This window comes from Babylonia areolata, chromosome 10 (genome assembly GCF_041734735.1).
Source record: "Babylonia areolata isolate BAREFJ2019XMU chromosome 10, ASM4173473v1, whole genome shotgun sequence".
In the NCBI taxonomy this organism is placed as follows: Eukaryota; Metazoa; Mollusca; class Gastropoda; order Neogastropoda; family Buccinidae; genus Babylonia; species Babylonia areolata.
Window position 1 is genome coordinate 18,990,125 of NC_134885.1, and position 17,028 is coordinate 19,007,152.

General features: G+C 40.9%; 1 protein-coding gene across 1 annotated transcript in view; it reads right to left on the reverse strand.

Moving 5' to 3' along the window:
* Nucleotides 1-17,028, reverse strand: part of LOC143286860 (vacuolar protein sorting-associated protein 18 homolog) — a 60,894-nt gene that overhangs the window by 22,252 nt on the left and 21,614 nt on the right. Inside the window, exons 9-21 of the mRNA XM_076594703.1 lie at nucleotides 16,624-16,712; nucleotides 13,441-13,545; nucleotides 12,626-12,707; nucleotides 11,980-12,066; nucleotides 10,690-10,747; nucleotides 9,314-9,417; nucleotides 8,106-8,166; nucleotides 7,437-7,501; nucleotides 6,020-6,155; nucleotides 5,302-5,454; nucleotides 4,840-4,933; nucleotides 2,300-2,373; nucleotides 871-1,023 (exon numbers count right to left, since the gene is read on the reverse strand). Coding sequence (XP_076450818.1) covers nucleotides 871-1,023; nucleotides 2,300-2,373; nucleotides 4,840-4,933; nucleotides 5,302-5,454; nucleotides 6,020-6,155; nucleotides 7,437-7,501; nucleotides 8,106-8,166; nucleotides 9,314-9,417; nucleotides 10,690-10,747; nucleotides 11,980-12,066; nucleotides 12,626-12,707; nucleotides 13,441-13,545; nucleotides 16,624-16,712 — 1,261 coding nt within the window. The remainder of the gene's footprint in view (nucleotides 1-870; nucleotides 1,024-2,299; nucleotides 2,374-4,839; nucleotides 4,934-5,301; nucleotides 5,455-6,019; nucleotides 6,156-7,436; nucleotides 7,502-8,105; nucleotides 8,167-9,313; nucleotides 9,418-10,689; nucleotides 10,748-11,979; nucleotides 12,067-12,625; nucleotides 12,708-13,440; nucleotides 13,546-16,623; nucleotides 16,713-17,028) is intronic.

The following is a 17,028-nucleotide window of genomic DNA, read 5'->3' on the forward strand; positions in this document are numbered from 1 at the left end:
GGACTTTTAACATGCATATTCTATCTTCTGCATGCATATACACACAGAGATGGTTCAAGCACTAGCAGGTCTATACATCTGTTGACCAGGGAAATCCCCATTAGGTGCAGCAGGGGACTGAACCCATGACCCTCAGATTGAAAGCCCAACACTAATACCACTCAGATGTTACACCTGTCACCCTTCAGGCTGCCAAGTCTAGCTATACTGCCCAACAGCTTACAGTTCAACACCCTTCACCTCCATATACAGGTCCAATCCACAGACCTGAAAAATAGATATGAAATTCACAAACAAACTTCTCACTGAAAGAAGAAAAATTGCATCAACATTTTTGTCAATACATAAACTGACAGATCTGAATGTCATTGCAAAATGCTTTTCTTTCACATAAGGGAGCAAAACTTTTGACTTTGCATGCAAATTTTACTAACTTTGGCTAGATCACTTCTCGGCGGAGGCAATGTTTGATGTCCAATACTTGAGCTAACTGCTCCCTTGTTGGCTGCAGAGAGAGATTTCCATCAAAACCAAGCACCTAGATCAGGTTGTTACAAGCTGCTGCCTGAGCGTCAAAATGTTGTTGACCCAAATTTGATGATTCCTCTTTCCTTTCCCTCACATCTCTTCTTCCATGCTAAAAGGGCTGCATTCAAATTTCTGTGATCTATGACACACAGTGCTTGTTCTGTTGGTACTGATGCTATGGTTTCAATTAAAACTGGCAGATAACTTTCATGTCTATGGCCAGACAGCTGGGTTTTTTTTTGTTATAATGATTTCAAGTCTATGGAATTCAGCCTTAAATCCCCCCCACTCCCCCCCCTCCCCTCCCCCAACCCCTCTAAAAAAAAAAAAGGAGAATCTAACCTGTTCATGATTTCTCTGATCATACTGAACAAGAGCAGGAATCAGTCGCTTGGGGTCCAGTTGTTTCCCTTGCTTGATCCAGGCATCGACAGTTTCCTTGGGCAAAAACTGCATCAGGAGTGGGCTGAACTTGTAATACAGCTCCAGGTTGGGCTGAAACAGTGTTCACAATTCAGACCATGTTCCTGTGTGTGAAAAAAAAATGATGCAGCGCCACAAAAAGTACACCGTATTGTGCATTAGCACATCACAGTTCAGAGCTGAGGGACAGGAGGAGACGAGGAAGGAAAGACAGAAAAATGGATGGACTGACAACACTGCACAATGGACAAGAAAACCATTTGCAGAAACCCAGGCTTTGACACACAATAGACAGATCTGGAGGAATCTGGTATGCTGTTCTTCTGTGCTGCACCCCACTGACTTTTCACTCAGAAGAATGAGAAGAAAAAGAAGAATAGATAGAAGTGTAGAGTCATGAAATGCTACTACAACAGTCCAAATACAAGCTCCCTTGGTGACTTTCCATACAATAAAAAATTCTGTCAGTACAAACCACTGTCTGTCAGGATTCTGAAATTATGTCTGTGCTTCTGACAAATCATGACCTGTTTTGAAAAATAAAAAAAAGTTGAAACTTATGGGTCTACAGTAAGACTGTGCGTGCGTTTGTATGAGTGCGCATGAGCATATGCACTTGCTTAAGTGTGTGTATGTGCATGCATGCATGTGTGTATGTGTGCGTGTGTGCATGCTTGCATGCATGTGTGTGTGTACACAAATGTGCATGTGTGTGAATCGAAACTGAAAGAACACAGACATCTGGAACCTGTGCGCAATGTAAGTGACAGGAAGGGAGACAGGGATACACACACACAATAAGTGGTCGACATGAGACAGAGGACCGTGAGGCAGTGTTTCGAGGAGAGAAGGAAGGAAAGGGTGAAAAGAAGAGAAACAAGAAAAACAGTCACCGCCACCGGAGACACTGGTGTGTTATCATTAATGGGAATGTTGTGCTGTGTTTGTGTCATGTCATGTCGTGTTGTGTTGTTTCGTGTTGTGTCATGTTATGCTGCTTTTTGTCACAATAGATTTCTCTGTGTTAAACTCAGGTTGTTTTGCCCAGGTAGAGCTTGTCATCACAGTGCAGACAGTGATAAACACACACAGTCATGTGCACAGAAATACAGACAGACAGACACATAAACACATATGCACTCACACACACTCATTCACACACAAATTCACACACACACACACACACACACACACACACACACACACAGATTAGAGTGGTGTATGGCCACAAGAAACTGAATACAAGCATGTGCACTGTTGACAGTTTAAATATCCAAACAGGCCAACACAGAACCAACAGAATTACTGTGCTACAACAAAACCCCACAGAATGCAAACAGGACCACACCTGTTTAACCAGGCAATCCAGAGCCCCCCTGTAGTTCTCATGCTGAAAGTGGTGTGTGATGACACGCTCATAGTCTGAAACAATCACAATCACAGGATGACATGCTCATAGTCTGAAACAATCACAATCATAGGATGACACGCTCAGTCTGAAACAATCACAATCATAGGATAACACACTCATAGTCTGAAACAATCATAATCATAGGATGACATGCTCAGTCTGAAACAATCACAATCATAGGATGACACGTTCAGTCTGAAACAATCACAATCATACACTCATAGTTTGAAACAATCACAATCATAGGATGATACGCTCAGTCTGAAACAATCACAATCATAGGATAACACACTCACAGTCTGAAACAATCACAATCATGATGAAACAATCAAAATTATAGGTTAACACGCTCATAGTCTGAAACATTCATATGACACATTCATAGTCTGAAACAATCACAATCACAGGATGGCATGTGCATAGTCTAAAACAATCATTATCATAGGATGACATGCTTGCAGTCTGAATCAATCACAGCCTACCTCTTTCCAAAACAGTTCCACCTTACCCTCTCTTTTTACAACTTTAGTTTTTCTAGCTTCTAACTTCCTGTCCTTCCTCCCTTTATTTCACAGTCATGCATCATGTCTGGTGTGAAAGCCCTTTGCTCTGTCTCCCCACAAGATTCAGCGCTATATCACTGTTACTATTTGCTCTGTCTCCCCACAAGATTCAGCGCTATATCATTGTTACCATTTGCTCTGTCTCCCCACAAGATTCAGCGCTATATCATTGTTACCATTTGCTCTGTTTCCCCACAAGATTCAGCGCTATATCACTGTTACTATTTGCTCTGTCTCCCCACAAGATTCAGCGCTATATCATTGTTACCATTTGCTCTGTCTCCCCACAAGATTCAGCGCTATATCATTGTTACCATTTGCTCTGTCTCCCCACAAGATTCAGCGCTATATCATTGTTACCATTTGCTCTGTCTCCCCACAAGATTCAGCGCTATATCATTGTTACCATTTGCTCTGTCTCCCCACAAGATTCAGTGCTATATCATTGTTACCATTTGCTCTGTCTCCCCACAAGATTCAGCGCTATATCATTGTTACCATTTGCTCTGTCTCCCCACAAGATTCAGCGCTATATCATTGTTACCATTTGCTCTGTCTCCCCACAAGATTCAGTGCTATATCATTGTTACCATTTGCTCTGTCTCCCCACAAGATTCAGTGCTATATCATTGTTACCATTTGCTCTGTCTCCCCACAAGATTCAGCGCTATATCATTGTTACCATTTGCTCTGTCTCCCCACAAGATTCAGCGCTATATCATTGTTACCATTTGCTCTGTTTCCCCACAAGATTCAGTGCTATATCATTGTTACTATTTGCATTTGTATTTGTATTTCTCTTTTTTGTCACAACAGATTTCTCTGTGTGAAATTCAGGCTGCTCTCCCCAGGGAGAGCTCATCGCTACACTGAGACCACCACTCATTTTTTGGTATTTTCTCCTGCATGCAGTTCTTTTTGTTTTTCCTATCGAAGTGGATTTTTCTACTGAATTTTGCCAGGGACAACCCTTTTGTTGCTGTGGGTTCTTTTATGTGTGCTAAGTGCATGCTGCATATGGGACCTCAGTTTATCGTCTCATCTGAATGACTACCGTCCAGACCACCACTCAATGTCTAGTGGAGGGGGAGAAAATACTGGTGACTGAGCCATGATTCAAACCAGTGTGCTCAGATTCTCTCGCTTCCTATGCAGACGCATTACCTCAAGGCCATCACTCCACATGTCCACATATTATCAATATCATTATTATCATTACTACATCACTCTGAGTTTGCAAGATAAGAAACTGAAGATCAAAACAAACGAGAAACATGTCACTTGGCAACAGTGGGAACTAGCCTATAAGTACAGCTGCAGCACGGTTACTCAGATGCAAACAAAATGGTCACAAATGCATGCTGAAAAAGCTGCTTGATGGAATCAGTTATGTGTTGGGCTTCTGATCCAATATTTTGGCGAGGTATTGGGTCCTTGCAAAAGACACTTTATACAGGTGTGAACAGGTACCTGACATCAGTTGGGGAGGGTTAAAATGGCAGAAAGAGAGGACTGGGCCCCACCTACCTATGCCAAGCCCTAGACACAGTGATCTGATTTCACTGCCCTGATGACCTTAAAAAGATGATGGGGCTTTAAACCTTTTAACCAAATGTTCAGAAAAAAAAAATCTTTTTAACACTAACACACACCAAAACAAAACAACAACGAAAAAAACCAAAAAACACACTGAAACCTAGCATGCACACATACATGGATGTTTATGCACAAAACTGACAATGACAAAGACTGTTCAACCCAAAGGTTCCCCACAATTCTAGGTAAGCCATACAAATACATTTCCCAATTCTAGTTAACTCAGGTGATTGCATTTCCCAATACTAGGTAAGTCATAAGCACAAAAGGTTAAGACAAAAACCTTCCCTAAGTGAGGCAACACAGCCCTGTCCTGACCTTCCATGAGCCGAGCGAAGAAGACAAGGTCCTCCACATCCCCGTGGCTGGAGATGAGGTCGTAGATCACACAGCGATTCAGCGTCATGCACTCCTGCCACCACACACATCAGTCATTGCCACAATTATCAGTGCAGCTGCAGGCAGACATTCACTTTGCCTGTTAACAGTTACATAATCAGAAGAGTAAAGATAAAAGTCTGTATCTTTTAATACTCAGTAACATCAACAGAACGTGATAAAACATAAGGTTGACTGCTGAGTCCAGAACAATGACAAATGGAGAAAGTCTGTAAAAATAAGAAACTGTGGGTTGCGAAATAACACTCTCTTTGATAAGAAGTGTCAATGTTTCTCAACATTGGTCCTTATTTTGGGACTGTGATCAATGGAGAATATCATTTACATTTACGGACTGTCTCCATTCATCAGCAGAACACTTCAGACAGCATTCCAACCCACCTTGACCCGAGGATAGGCCATGAAACTGCGAAGCTGGTCCTGGATGGAGTCGTACTCTGAGGTTTCATCCAGGCCACGGTCCTTCAGCTTGCCCAGTGAGGTCAGGAACAGCTCCACCAGCCAGGTCACCAGCATCGTCAGCTGTGTTTTGTCCTGCACAGCCACAAAAAGCTTTCCCTGAACATGTATTATCATCATCATTGTTGTTGTTGACAGTTGTTGCACAAGGTCAGGAACAGCTCCACCAGCCAGGTCACCAGCATCATCAGCTGGGCGTGTAGTCAATCAGATGAGACGATAAACTGAGGTCTCATGTGCAGCACGCACTTGGCACACAGAAAAAGGACTCATGGCAACTTGAGTGTTGTCCTGTGGCAAAATTCAGTAGAAGAAATCCACTCTGTTAGGTGCATGCACTCATGGCCTGACTGAGCACATTGGGTTATGCTGCTGTCAGGCACCTGCCTAGCAGATGTGGTTTAGTGTATATGGATTTGTCCGAACGCAGTGACACCTCCTTGAGAAACTGAAACTGAAACTTAGACTTTAAGTGGACTGGAATCTAAGTAAGTGAATTGGTCTCTTTACCAGTTTATGTTATTTTCAATATCTTTTGCTTGATTTGAATTTTATGCAGACTGAAACACATGCACAGAGGTAAAATAAACAGGGACACACACACACACACACACACATGCACACAGAAGCAGACACAGACCTGTGGTTTGAGGCCATCCAGTTTCTCCAGGATGAATGTCTGCAGAGGTTCCTTCTCCTTCAGTTTGATGAACTTCAAGGCCACCTCTTCAAACGGGTTCTGGGTCTTGGCGTACATGGCAGCGCTCTCTTTGAAACTGTAACACACCACCCCATCTCACTTGTCACCTGCTGCTTTTTTCTTTCTTCCCTGATTCCAACTAATGTGGCTACACTAAAAACAACTGTCCAACAGTGACTAAGTTACCAGCTATAGCTTGCACCAGTTTCACATAGTCAGCATAAGACACCAGAGTATCTGTTGTGACTTACTGTCTGAATATTTTTTTTCCAGGAATTTTTTTTTTCCAGTCTTATGTGAAACTTTGTCACCATTTTCCCCCCAAAAATGAACAGATCATGATTTTTTCCTGGCTTAAGAACAAATTTCATCTCAGACAGAAACAATTTGTACTCTGCACAGTCTGTTCCATGTAGATGCCATGGCAGGAGCAGTTAGACATTGACTTCTGATCCAGTGTTCTTGGGAACAGCACTTTACTCCTAATTTTCCTCAGTCCACCCACATGGCCATGTGTGAATGGGTATTGGACTAGTTGGGGAAGGTTAAAGTGGCAGAAGGAGAGTATTGGGTCCTGCCTTTCTATGCTGAGCTCCAGTCACAGTGGATATGAATTCACTGCCCTGATGGCTTTACTAGGCTATGATCCCTTCACCTTAACCTCGCCAACTATCTGCTCCATCAGCAATGTTCTCAGCATACTTGTATAGATCTCAGTCCTGGAAAGTCACTTAAAGCATTATCCATTAACTTGGATCATTCCAGAACTGTTGCCTGCACAGAATTCTGAAAAAAAACTTATTCTGCCAAACACCACCTCAAACACTGAGCTCCAGAACAGAACCTCCATGCTGGACATCACCACTGAGATCAGGTGAAGAAGATGGCGCTGGTTTGGACACGACCTCAGAATGACACCAGGTACACTTCATCCACCCACTTGTGCCAAGTGGGGCATCACTGAGAGAAAGAGCTGATGGACACCAGATGGTAAAAGAGTGCAAGAAAGACCCAGGGAGACATGATGCAGAATGGTTGAGAAACAACTGAAGGAGAAAGGCTACAATTGGGGGAAGCTAATAAAGACAGTTCAGTAAAGGCAGCAGTGGAAATCTCTAATGGTGGCCTTATGTGCCACAGGGCACAAAAAGGATTAGTCGTCAGCTCCATCTCAGAGTCTTTTCAGCTGGTTCAAAACAAGGAGTAAAAATGAAAATGACTGGCTTACGCCTTATGCATTATAGGATTGAAACCATGGCAAGTCTGACCAATTAGGATTTGCCATTGTGAAGTTTGTATCACCCTGTGGCATGATTCAGGTTTAAAGTCATGGTAATCCATGGCAGTTAAATCTTACCTTCCAGCATCAAAGAGATGTTCAGCCTGCCTGATCAGCACCTGCTCCAGGTTGGCTCTGTTGTTCTGGAACAGGACAGGTAAAATCAGCAATGAATCTCTTTCTCTCTTTTGAGTGCAATCCTCCACTCTTCCTACATTCCTGGATTTTGTGTATATGAACATTTTCAAAATTAATAATTTATCTTTTGTTTCCCTTTCTCTTTTTATTCTGCAGCATGAATGCAAATATCAATATATACTTGAACTGGCATTTTCAGCTGACATGACTCCAGGTGATGTAAGCTGTTTTTAATCAGAAGGAAAATGATTATCTGCCAGCATGAGGTCAAGTCATTTAGATTTTCCTCATCCTCATGCACCATCTCTCTGACATCATGGTTACAAATCAAAGGCAGACAAAATAACTGATCCAATTTCCAAAACACTCTAAGACACACACAATACAAACTGATGCAAGTGCACTGTTCAAGACGCATCAAAACAGGTACAGCAGTCAATGACAAATTGTCAGCATACAGACAGACAGTTGTTTTGTTGTCAAAACTTTCTCACGGCACTTTGCTGCCAGAACAAATGCAGGACTGCATTCCATCTGTTACAACTACTCTTACTCATACCGAGTTCAACAACAAAACAAAAAAAAAGCAAAACAGTCAGAGCTACTGACCTGACAGTACTTCTTGGCCAGCTCAAAATCCCCTTTGCTGAGGTACATCTGCCACACGTCTCTGTCAACAGACATGGTCATCTCAGGCATACACAATCTGGGATGACACTGATGCCACACATTACTCTATATTTCTTTTAGTCAATGAAACACATACAGTAATCAAATTTTCATTAACCCCTTGACTACCGCTGATGAAAGTGTTTGTCAGTGAAGGACCATCACCTCACAAAGGTTCAACTTTCTGGTCAAGATGTCAGTCTTCCAGACTTCTCCCTCTTGGGACTTCATGACCTGCACTTTTGTTCAGCAAAATCAGTTACATCACTCAAGAGTTCACAAAAAGTAGTAATTACATTTTGAATTCATGTCATTTCACCAATGTACAGAAGTCAAGGGGTTACTCAAATTAGGAAGCTAAACACATATTTAACTCAGAAAACACAGCTGACATACACTGCATGCAATCTCTATGTACCTGTCTGCATATATTATGACATAACAATCATTATCAGTGTGATGGAAACAAAATCATATTCCAATCAGGGAATCTTTTTTTTCTCTCTTCAATTTTGCATATTCCATCTTAAAAAAATCTATGTTTCTCCACTTTGTAAATGTAGTTCAGATCTTTCAGGAATGCATTTCACATTTGATTTAGTTTTGTTAATTCAGCATTTGTATACAAAACATTAACCAAGTACAAGAATGAGATCAAGTATATTGTATGTGTGTGTGATTTTTTAACAATTCAAAAAAAATCTGTACCCAAAAGTTTTGATCCAATTTTGAATATGAGCCCTTCAAACATAACATTTTTCAAAATATCCTCTAATTCACTCCAGAAGGATTGTGTAAAATATTGGTAGTGATCAATGGTGTCTCTTTCCACATGACAAAAACTGCACTTGTTACTGTTACTCTTGAAATAAATGAACATATATGATTTTTCATTACATATTCACATGCTTATTTACACAAACATGACCCCTCCCTCCCATGCCCACACACACTGTAAATATTTGCTCGCACACACATGCACACACATACACACTTTTGCTCATGTATTTTCACACTCTCAGACACACACACACACACACACACACACACACACACACATTTGCACAAACAACTCTCTCTTCACAAAGATACACTTGTACAAAAACACTCTTTTTCTTCAAAAAAACTTTATCTCATAATGAACATACCTGTTTTCCCTGGACATTTTGTAGACAAACACAGCTTGTGAGGTGTATGACCAAATGGTTCCACGGATAGGATCTTTACAAATTCCCAGTAAACGCCCAAATCTCTGTAAAAAATCAACAACAAAAAAACAAAAACAACCCTCAATTAATTCATCCAAACTTTCTGACTAATAATAACATTAACAACAATAATAAATATACTGAGTGCTGAATCTTAGGCGGAGACAAAACAAAGCACTTTTGCACCCAACTTTCACATGTACACATAACTCTGAACCAAAGGGGTCAAAGATAAAACTTACAAATTTGATAATGTATTGATGTAAGTACAAGGCAAGAGAAACTTTGGGCAGAAAAACGGAGAAGCTCTTTGAAAAGAGGAAGGTATTGAAAGGCTTGAAAGAGGTGAGTACACAGATTCACTGACAGGAAAGGGGGTTCTAAGTGTAAGGTCCAGAGACAGAGAAAGACCGGCGGCCAGTTGTGGGAGTGTTTGAAACTTGGATGACAGAAACAAGAGTGGGTCTGAAACTGATTGCAGAGAGTGAGACAGAATGTAGATGTGAAGGCAGTCAAACAGATATTGAATGGAGTAGATTTTTTATGCATTTATGACAGAGAATGCAGATCTTGTACTTTATTCTGTTGCCAGTCTGTGACTGTTCACAATTTTTATTTCTTAAATGTCCTGATTCATTGTTTATTCATTGTTGTTTCACAGTCACAGTTTTATGCCCCTCTCAGTGGGATTCCTCACATGCCTTAAGTGACTTGTCCCACACATAGCTCCACTGGGTCTATTCTAAATTACAATGTGAGTGTCAGCAGTCTACAAGGAGCAGTCAACACCAGGCTGCCATGAGGCCACCCTCCAGAGAAAATCCCACCTTGCTGCTGGTGTCAGTGGTGTTTCTCTTCTTTTATTTCTTTCTTTGTGTATTCATGGGCTATAACTCCCATGCTCACGTATATTTATGAGTGGGCCATGCAGGCAGCCATACAAGGTGTGCATGCCAGCTCTGTTCATGTTTCCATAGAAAACCAGATGCTGACATGGGAAAGGTTACAATGGCAGGAGAGGACTGGACCCTGCCTTCCTCTGCACAGCCCTGCACACAGTGGATATGAAACCACTGCCCCAGTGACCATAAAAGGCAATGGGACGCTTTAACCTTTTAACCTTTAACACGTGAGGGATGCTAGCTGTAAAAGTAAAAGGCAGACAGCAGTAGAGATCTCTGGTGACAGCCTTAAATACCACAGGTCATGAAGACAATAAAGCTCATCTACGCATATTTTGTTTTGCATAATGCTTTTGTTTGATATCTCTGATTTTGTACATAACAAACATAGTCAAACGGATTCATACTACTAACCTCTGGTATCATGTCGTCAAGGATGACTTGCTCATTCAAGTGACAGACAGCCTTCATCCTGTAAAAATCGTACCAGTGAAATGATTCAGCACTGGACATGTGAACAAACATAGATGTATGTGTGCATGATTGAAGCCACCTATCCATGACACAGCTTTTCAATCATTGTTGCTAAAATTTTTATGAATCTTATAATTACCAAAAGCCTAAAATTCTAAACTGTCATGCCAGGCACAGGATTCTGAGTGCCAGCTTACACCCCTTGAATGAACTGTTGTCCAATACGTGGATTAGAACAGCAATTTGTGTCAGCAAAAAAAATTTTTTTTTCTTCTTTTTTCCCCTTCATTATCATACCTTTTCAAATTCATATTCAGGCGGAACATTTTCACTGCTGTGTGACAAAAACAATGTATAATGTTCTGGGTTATATATATATATATATACAGATGCAACATAAAAAAAACTTCTTTTTTTTCAAAGACTTAAAAAAAAAGAAAAGGCGCATCATGCAAGGGACGATAAATGGAAAGGCAGATGTGAGGTAAACTGGTATTATCAAAGTCAAATCAAATCAACTTTATCCTATCCAAGGAGACATTCACATGAGGTCATGCTGCTCATGCTCACAATACAAACATAAAATATGCATAAAAAAAAGCATGTACATTATCTGAACGATCAAAAAACAAGAAATTATATTGACTCATCTTGGGACATTTTATTCATTTGGGAAAACTGAACAGTATAAAAAGAAAGGATACTTATACAGCCCTCTATCCAGAAAACTGCTTTAGGTGCTTTACAAAACACATGATATTATCCATAACACATTACATCAATGTTCTGTTCTCTCTCTCTTTCCGTTACATGACCAACATCGACTTACCAAAGACTATGTCATGGTTGATGCATTCTGGGTATTTTTGTGTCTCCACAACCCATCTAACACTGACATGGATTACAGGATCTATAACATGCGTATTTGATCTTCTGCATGTGTATACACATAAAGGGAGTTCAGGCACTAGCAGGTCTGTTGACCTGTGAGATGGGAAAAATCTCTACCCATTACCCACCAGGTGCCGTTACCAAAATGTTACATATACACACCAAAACGCACCTTCACACACTTAAACACAATGCTTATATACATATAAACAAACATTCAAACATACATACATACATACCAACCCTCCTCTACATGCATAAACACACACACATTCACATATGTCTACACATACATATGCATACACAAGAATGGGACAGAGAGAGACGAGGGGTGGTTACCTGGAGGGGTAGACGATCAGCATGTGGAACTCTGTCAGCACCATACTGATGGGATTGATGCCATGCTCCTCGATGTCCTTGGAGTACCTGGCCCTGGTTAAGGGGTACCACCCTCAACCACACCTCTAGACAGGATGGCAGCTGAGTGCAGGGGAAGTGTGTGGTTTAATGCACTATTGTAATTTGTATATGTATTGCCTCATGTGAGGCACTTGAGCCCATTAAATGCCAAGTTGGCGCTATATGAATACAATATATTATTATTATTATTATTATCATTAACAGGCAAAATGGGAAACTGACTGTAGCATTATGAATTTCACACTGTTTTGTTCTTTTTTTAATAAAAAAAAAATGTTTCTTCTCTTTAGTCTCTCTTTAGATGTTAAAAAGCATTCAGATAAAAATAAAAAAAAGAAAGCATATGCTTTGCTTATCTCAAAGACACAAAACCATTTTGAAACGAGGCCTCCAACCCTAATCACTGGTGAACATTGGATCAGATGTCCAACACCTAACTGATTCTGCAAAGGCGTCTCCTTGCAGAGCAGAAGGTAAGGCAGCAAACATCAAGTCACATATATCATATTTTTTCATCACTCACAGACAAAGATATATGAAACTCAAAGTGCTGTACAAAGGATACGGAATCAGTTTGGCATTGGCCATGACAGAGTTCGGACCTGCTGACCCTGTCACATCGATGTTGCCAAAGTAGATCCCTGGCCCTGGAAAAAACAAGGGTAAACGAATCAAGTTCTCTATATTCTCTGGACTTTTAAGGCTTACTAACAATGGAAAGAAACACATACAGGGCTAGAAATTCTCAAATAAATTTTAGCTGTCATAAGGGGCAAGATGATGAAAAAAATTACTTGCTCCCAACCCGCCCCTCCCCCACCTAATTTCTACAGGTTGCCCTCCCTAAGTAAAGAAAGGTTAATAATAGTAACTACATACATATCTTCTAAATAGGAACAGTGATAAGCACATGAAATGATTTGTCTCTGTTTATCACAGTAGTTTGAGAACAAAAGACATTATATATACTGTTCAATTCAATATATTTACTGTTCATTTCAATTTCATTCAGTTCAACTATCTAAAGGAGAGGTGCACAGAGGAATGCAAGTAAATTAGCAACACATAAACATGCATGTACATTAACATAAATGACACTAACAAACACACACCCACCACACATACACCAAACACACACACCCTTACACACACCCACACCAATACACAAACAACCCACCCCAACACCTTACACACACAGATATACCCACACCAACACACAACTACACATAAACACAACAACAAACACACGCACCACCACCACATACGAACACACACACACACACACCAGACACAAAAACACCCCCCACACACACACACCTCCACACACACAGCCACCCCTAACCCCCTGCAGCCCCAACATGAACACAGACAATAACCCACCTGTCAGCCAGGCGAAGGTGTGAGCAGGCTGGCGGAACTTGGGGAAGAAGAGGTGCAGGTTGCTGTAGCCAAAATTGCCTGGCAGCTCCAGGAACTGAGGGTGATCTGCAATGACAGGTTGTACATCAACAGACAAGTTGTACACCGACTGACAAATTGTACACCAACTGACAAGTTGTACACCGGCTGACAAGTTGTACACCAGCTGACAAGTTGTACACCGGCTGACAAGTTGTACACTGGCTGACAAGTTGTACACTGGCTGACAAGCTGTACACCGACTGACAAGTTGTACACCGACTGACAAGTTTTACACTGGCTGACAAGTCTGTACACTGTCTGTCTAATTGTACACTGACTGACAAGTTGTGCAATGACTAATTGTACACTGACTGACAAGTTGTGCAATGACTAATTGTACACTGACTGACAAGTTGTGCAATGACTAATTGTACACTGACTGACAAGTTGTGCAATGACTAATTGTACACTGACTGACAAGTTGTGCAATGACTAATTGTACACTGACTGACAAGTTGTGCAATGACTAATTGTACACTGACTGACAAGTTGTGCAATGACTAATTGTACACTGACTGACAAGTTGTGCAATGACTAATTGTACACTGACTGACAAGTTGTGCAATGACTAATTGTACACTGACTGACAAGTTGTGCAATGACTAATTGTACACTGACTGACAAGTTGTGCAATGACTAATTGTACACTGACTGACAAGTTGTGCAATGACTAATTGTACACTGACTGACAAGTTGTGCAATGACTAATTGTACACTGACTGACAAGTTGTGCAATGACTAATTGTACACTGACTGACAAGTTGTGCAATGACTAATTGTACACTGACTGACAAGTTGCACACTTCTGACAACACCAACTGACAAGCTTCTCTACAGTTGGCCATCAGGGAATGTAACCCTCATGAGCCCCCTTAGGATGAAAGGATGGTAACTTTCTCTGTTGCAATCAACCTCTTTTGCATCTTTTGGAGTCATTAAAATTCTGTTTTGCCCCTCTTTAGCTCCAAAATCAAATCTCTGTGACAGATGAGAAACTGGGAGAATCCCTTCAGGATCTCATTCTTTTGAATCATTATCTTATTTTCTGACTTTGAATTCAGGTAGAACATTTAGCTGCTGTGCTTTCTCAATGACATCAAACCATGTATCTTTTTCTCTCTCCTTTTTTCAGTAATGTTGAGAGCCAAAATCTAAAACCTTTTCAAATCTGGGTAATTTTTAACAACTCTGAAGGACTAAAAAAAATAAAGGCAAGTCATTTATTTTTTAACTCACTCCATGCCAAGAGTTTTTGCCCTTGCGAATCCCTGAAAACCCAGGGTTTGTATAGGATGGGAAAAAAATTCTCAAAAAAAACAAATAAACACCCAGAGAATTGAAATTTAGTATGTGTATTCAGTGAATGTTGTTCCATATTTGTGCAAAAAATAAATTATTTACTCACCATCTTGTTGTTGATCACGGCATTCATTTTTTGTGTATTTTGTAGCATTTTTGCACCCATCAGAAAGGTATACCAAGTGTCCTTGAACAGCTTACAAATGTTCCACATCACATCCTAACACTATTTGAGGAACTGAAGACCTAGTACATGCAATGAAGTATGAGCAGATGGTGGAGAAAGTTGAAAATCACGCACACGAAAGAAAATATTGTCTCTACATAAAAAAGGGAGTTCACTGCACACAAAAACCTGATGTATTATCACTGACAATAGTCTTGTCTGGAGTGAAAAAGCTTATGGCAGGTGATGTTGAGTCCTGGGCACAGCTTCACACACAGTAGAACTCCACATTTTGGACACCAGTTGGCAGTTTGGTGTTTTGGTGTGTTGTGGCGCTTGAACAGGTCTTCACAGACCTTGCACTTGCAGTAACTGGTCACTCATATCCACTCCAGCCATGTTGGTGATGTAGTCTTGTACTGCAGCTGGCTTCTGGCTTCCAGGACGGTGTCGTGTTGTCACACTGACCATGGTAGTTGGCAGCATGACTGTTGTCAGCACATGAACTGGCTTTTTGTCCTGCCACTTCAGCACAGCAACATGACCTGCAACCACACACACACACAAATGATCATGCAGATCTGACTCTTTCTTCCTATTGTTGTTTAAATTATTTGTTTGTTTATTCCCTTGTTTATTCTAAATATTTATGTGAATGGAAGCCTAACGTGGTAAGTTTTTTTTTACATGTAGTCAAAGAAAACCACTTTATATATATATATTTTTTTTTTACAATATTACAAACAATAATGACAGTATCATCAGCATTAGTACTATTACTGTCATTTCTACAGCACCTTGTTCTACAAATGAACAAGTAAAACAGAAAATAAGTAAACATATGCATGCAATCACACACACACACACACACACACACACGCACACACAGTTGTACACCTGAGCATGTGACATTGTTTTCTTTCACACACACACACACACACACACACACACACACACACACACACACATATATATATATATATAATACATACACACTCACCATTTTCAGTCCAATCACTGGTAGAAACACCAGCAAAGTCGTCCGTTTCCTCAGTGATTTCGTTGTCAGTGTCGGTCAGCTGGCACATGGTCAGGACTCGCTTTCCTCTCCACTGTAAACACCCTCTTCAGCGGCCGAATCTATTTCTAGTTCATCAGGATATAGTTCAAAATCACTGTCCGATGAACCAACATTATCTCCTTCAACATCGGAGCGTTCAGTTTGGATCATTTCCAAAGTAGCTTCAACGCTGTGTTGCGTTTGACCTCTCCTACCGTGTCGAACACTTCGACGTGACGCCATCTTGTCAAACAACTTGCTGAGCTGACCGAGGATATGCTTCGTTGTCGTCTGCTAATGAGCGTGTCACTACACACACACACAGTGTGTGTGAATGAAAAGTTGGCCGGAGATAACTTAAGAATCAGTTCTGCTTTTGAGTTTCGTATCCGACACGTCACTCCAACAGCGCAACTTTTCAAAATCCAAATCCGCAAATGCGGACATTGGCATCAAACGCTTTTTCCGACGACATCTGCATATGCGGACAATGGCAGCGAGTGAGTTAATACAAATTTTTAAACCTTCAAAAACCTGTATGAGTTGTGATGAATGAGGAAAAGAGAGCTGCAGCTACCTGTGCCATTCTCATAGGGCTGGAAGAGGGGGATGAACATGGGGGGCTCAGCACTGGTGGACACTGTGCCGATGAACTGGTACAGCCGTCTGCACATCAAACATCATGTTCACAACAGTCATAACCCTACACAAACAAAAACAATACACTGATATTTGTGTCAACGACAGTCATACCCTACACAAACAAAAATAATACACTGACAACACATTATATGACAGTATTACTATACCATATTACATTTTTTCCATGTCAAAAATCTTTCAGTCAGAGTACCCATTCACACCTGGGGGTGAGGAAAATCAGTAAAGTGTTTTCCCCAAGGTTGCAACACCATGATCAAACTTGCTTGTGCCTGAACCCCCTTTGTGTGTATACCCACACCGTTCCGTGGGTTATGGAAAC